General features: G+C 40.6%; 1 protein-coding gene across 2 annotated transcripts in view; it reads left to right on the top strand.

Annotated features, from left to right (window-relative positions):
- The window catches only part of LOC134187885 (fibroblast growth factor receptor 2-like), an 8,901-nt gene extending 5,189 nt beyond the window's left edge, over positions 1-3,712 (top strand). For both annotated transcript variants that reach the window (XM_062656055.1, XM_062656054.1), the window contains 9 exons: positions 703-963; positions 1,800-1,901; positions 1,968-2,093; positions 2,522-2,727; positions 2,801-2,923; positions 2,986-3,056; positions 3,121-3,161; positions 3,263-3,359; positions 3,420-3,712. In XM_062656055.1, the coding sequence (XP_062512039.1) occupies positions 717-963; positions 1,800-1,901; positions 1,968-2,093; positions 2,522-2,727; positions 2,801-2,923; positions 2,986-3,056; positions 3,121-3,161; positions 3,263-3,359; positions 3,420-3,513 (1,107 nt within the window). In that variant the 5' untranslated portion in view covers positions 703-716 and the 3' untranslated portion in view covers positions 3,514-3,712. The remainder of the gene's footprint in view (positions 1-702; positions 964-1,799; positions 1,902-1,967; positions 2,094-2,521; positions 2,728-2,800; positions 2,924-2,985; positions 3,057-3,120; positions 3,162-3,262; positions 3,360-3,419) is intronic.
- The last annotated feature ends 1,288 nt before the right edge of the window (positions 3,713-5,000 follow it).

Here is a 5,000-nt window from a genome sequence, read left to right as displayed (position 1 = left end):
GTATACACCTGCAGTATCTAGAATCATGTAGGTATGTACTATAAAAGTAGTCTGCTGCTTAGGTACAATTTCTAAAGTTGTTCATTTCCATTTAATTAACCCGTTGACATACAAGTTTAGCAAGAATTGCTGCTTTCAGCAATGCAAGTGTGAAAAGCCTTTAGAAATATAGATACTGTTCTTGCATACACTTGTATGGTATATAGATAAAAACCTAAAAAATTATGAATCCCCAAAAGAAGATAACACAATACTGAGTGTCCCCTGCAAATCACTGAATTTCAAACTTATGGCCCCCACTACAAATTGCAATAATGACCGGCCATTTACCTAATTACTTTCTATAAACACCTCATTATTTAATATCATGTCTTCGTTTGCGGTAACCTAAAATATGTTACTAAACAGCCTTTCGTACAGTGTAGACGAGACGCACTTGCTACGGCGAGTGCAAAGTTGTCCGGTCTAGCGCGTTCTACCTATGCGTTTTCAACTAGCGCACGCAACTAACCATTTCTCATATCAGACTGTCTATTAAAATTAACATTGTCTACAAGAGCTACAGCTTGTCGAGAATAGTATTGATGATCTAAACTATACTTTTGCTTGACATCATGTACCTTAGAGCCAATTTTGTGTCGTTCTTTCCTATGATCTCTATGTAAATATGTTTATGCAAATATTTTTCTTCTCTACCGTCAGGTACAAATTGTGAAATGAAGACCGAGGATCCTTCTACTCTACTCTCGTCTAGTGACACTAGTACTGTCGTCATCGCCGTCGTGGTCTCTTTGTCTGTTGTTGTAGCAATCATCGTTGCAATTTCTATAATTCTGAGAAAGGCAGGCAGCGGTGGTTTGTACGTGTGCTGCGAGTGCGGAGGAGAGATTGGAGTTAGTGGCGTACTCCTGTGCGAGGCATTGGAGTTCAATCGCAACTATCTACGTCTTCAAGAACAAATCGGTTTGTCCTTCAGATTTCATTTGTTTGAGTGCACTTGTATGTGGTAATAAACAAAATTTTAATATTTTATTTTGTTATATAAATTATTTTGAGCTTTTATAACAAAAATTGTTGCAACATGCGGCGTACTTATCTGAACTTTGTTATTCTCGTATCCTCGGTTATTCGAAAATATTTGAGCCGGAGTTAAAGTTGTGCGCATGGGCATTTCATAGCAATTGACACTGCTCTGTAGCAAAAGAGAGACGTTTTCTGTTTCAACTAAGTCAAAGCGCAAAATCAAAGTTTTGATGAACTAGCTAGCTTCGCTGCAGTTGTTGCTGAACAAATGGTGACATGCCAATAGTATTGTTTTGAGAATTAGAATAAACAAAGCAGAAAAATTTAAATTTAAATAAATGGACGACAACCGAGCAAGAATGGTAATGAAGACAGCGAACATAATATGACTGTTTAGTTATGATTTAACAAGAAAAGTGAGGGCACTCCCATTTGAAATACACTCAAGCTCCATATAAGCTTCTCTGATTATGATTTTGGGTGGTGTGTGTGTGTGTGTGTGTGTGTGTGTGTGTGTGTGTGTGTGTGTGTGTGTGTGTGTGTGTGTGTGTGTGTGTGTGTGTGTGTGTGTGTGTGTGTGTGTTTGCGAACCTGTGTGTCCAACAATTTTTGACAATTTCAACAATTAGGTTTCAATAACTGAGGACGACTATTTTGCTATTTAGTAATATTTCTTCTTTGTGTTCATTTTTTCGTTTAATTAACCTTAGTTATTAGCTTGTATGCATGTTTCGTTGCTAGATGTGTGATACTGAGGGTTTTCTGTGTACATGTAGGTCAGGGCTTTTATGGTACCATTTACAGAGCAGATGCGTATGAAATTATTTCACCTCAAACGTGGAGTACTGTTGCAGTTAAAGTGTTAACTCGACGTGATGGTAAATATGCTTGGCTACAATGCTTTGTCACTACTCTACAAAGTGAATTTCATTGCTTTGCTGCAGACTTTACAGTCGGCGAAAGTACAACAAATGCAACAAGTCTTCAAGTAGAAGCACAGCACTTTATTGATTTGGGTGACAGCAAGCACGAAAATGTTGTGCGTTTGCTAGGAGTCTCCTCCTTACGAGGTTTGCTGGTTAAGATGTTATTCATTTGGTTTGAGTTTTATTGTGTTCTTTCATCTGTGTTTATACTCACACACACGCACGCATAAACGCACACACATACGCACAAACACACACACACACACACACACACACACACACACACACACACACACACACACAGTGACACACACAGTGACACACACACACACACACACACACACACACACACACACACACACACACACACACACACACACACACACACACACACACACACACACACACACACACACACACACACACACACACACACACACACACACACACACACACACACACACACACACACACACACACACACACACACACACACACACACACACACACTGCAGTGCACACACAACATCATTCCTTTAAATTTGTAATCTACTTCAACTGCTATATTACAGGACCTCTTCTCCTCATCTTTGAGTACGCTCGGTTTGGCAACCTCAAAATTTATTTACGAACTTTCAGAGGCTTGGAATCCAATCACAACAATGTCAGTGATACCGACAATAACAGCAACGTTGAACCTAAGTACATGTCTGAGCAAAAAATGTTTCAATTTGCTCTGCAAATCGCCTCTGGGATGAAATTTTTAATTAGCAAATCTGTAAGTCTTAAATTTGAATATAAAATAAAATAATAAAAATTGTTATATTGACATGTTGTGATTGTAATTCTAGGTGCTACACTGTGATCTAGCTGCTCGAAACGTGTTGGTATTTGATAGTGACGTATTGAAAATCTGCGATTTTGGAATGGCAAAAGACGTCACCTATCATGGTTATTATCGTCAAAAATCTAAAGTAGGAATTTACAAATAATATTCTAAAAATACTAATTTTTTGTAGTTAAGTTAATATATTAGCGTATGTTGCCCGCTAAGTGGATGTCTCCCGAGGCTATGATAGACAAACGTTACACCGAGGCAAGCGACGTGTGAGTCATTAATTAATATTGCGAATAATTCTTATTATTTTGGACTATGATTTTGTATTCTTAGTTGGTCGTATGGAGTCTTGCTGTGGGAAATTGCTACGTTTGGTATGTCTGTCGCTCTCGTTGGTCCTGGATGTGCACGTGCAGCGAGGCACATCCGGGAACATGATTTGAATCCCATGGTTTTACTTTGGTATTTTTGGCAGGAGGTAGCCCTTACCCGAGCATCCCTGTTGAAAGACTTTACGATCTTCTTGTTGGCGGTTACAGAATGAGCTGCCCCACAAACTGTTCTCGCCATTTGTAAGAAAAGTATATTAATTAATATCAACAGCATATAGATTGTTGTGCGGTGTTTGGTAGACATGAAATCATGTTGCGGTGTTGGGCGGCCGATCCAAACGAAAGGCCTTCATTCTATGCTCTAGTCGAGCAGATAGCGAATGAGACGGATTGAAGACACCCTGTCACGTGCTGGATTGGAATTTAACGACATTCTGTGTGTATGTACGAGTAGAGATGTTTGAGTATCTAGACACTATAACAACCATTCTACTTAATTAATACGCGTGATACCGGATACTATTGACAGTACTGTGGTTGAAATCAAATGGTACACCTGTACAAATTTCAAACGCTCGCAAGTCCGAAAGCGAGTCCACTACTATTTCTGGCGTAGTACCAACGCTTGCAAAAAGATCTCATTGTAGCAACACGCTGAAAACTGTCTTACTGTAGGAGCATGCAAATCTTAAATTTGGGTCTGCGTCAGCCAACGGCTGGGAATTTCACAAATATTGTACAATTATACAAACGCTATGGTATACATTTAACTAACACTCTTATACTACTCTTGTTCAATAACAATGCAATATTGCTACCTATTGCACAAGACATACTAAAATGCTTTGCGCATGCCATGAGTGCCATTACACTAACTCCACATCTCTACGCAGCCGCAGTCTGTATTATGAATGAAACTGACCGTTCCATATTATAACATTGTCATTTCGAATTCTTGCCTTTCCATGCTGATATTGTGTCTGCTAGTCCGACCAAACCATCGCTCCGAAGCACAGCGTTGTGAATCGCCAGTGAATGGCGCTCCAATTCCACGGTATCATTTCTCCCAATGAGGTGCGACGGAGCGAGAGCGCGTCTTTTTCCACAGCCGAACGCACGCGTACCACATAGTACTCCTTTTCCACTTGGTTCTCTGTAACAAAGCAGTGAGGCATCTTAGCATACGATCTCATAAACGAAACCTTGAGGACCCGTCCGCTGTCTTCTAGCCTTACATTTCCCACGTCCATGTTGGCCACTCCTCCATAGCTCTGGTCCTCACATCCGATCAGCTTTTCATCTGTCGCGTTCCACGTACAGGCCATGAAAGACACACCCATTGGTAAATCTCCGTCACGATCCCAGTTGATTACCGTCCATAGAGATGGAAGACCGAGGTATGGGATTGGTGCAGCATCCGAACATTGACCTGAAGTTGCACATACTGCAGATTGCATTTTCATTCCTCCAAAGCAAAATGTGGTAAACCGTTGATCTGTGGCAGACCAAGGAACGTGCTCAAAATGAAGATATCTCCAAAGGTAGATTCCGTTGTCAGACGTCATAGTTGTGATCGTATATTCATCAAGAAATAGCCCTCTGGTCATGCACAAAGGAGGTTTAGGGTAGGGACTCTTAAACGGTATGTACAACCTTTCGTGTCCGTTCTCAACTTGTACCTTCACTAGAGACGGTTCCATATTTGCTACACATCCGTATGTCGCCTCATCGTCTATTTCAACTGTTTTCGAGTCATTGAGCCATGTAGCATTTACTATGAAACTGATACGCAAATTCTATAGATCGTCAGCAACTGGATCTACGAATAGCCAAAAGGACGGGAGCGATACTCCCACAGTGCTGGAACCGCTTCGTACCAGA

The sequence above is a fragment of the Corticium candelabrum genome, chromosome 12 (assembly GCF_963422355.1).
Source record: "Corticium candelabrum chromosome 12, ooCorCand1.1, whole genome shotgun sequence".
NCBI classification, from domain to species: Eukaryota; Metazoa; Porifera; class Homoscleromorpha; order Homosclerophorida; family Plakinidae; genus Corticium; species Corticium candelabrum.
This window is presented reverse-complemented; position numbering and strand designations above follow the sequence as displayed.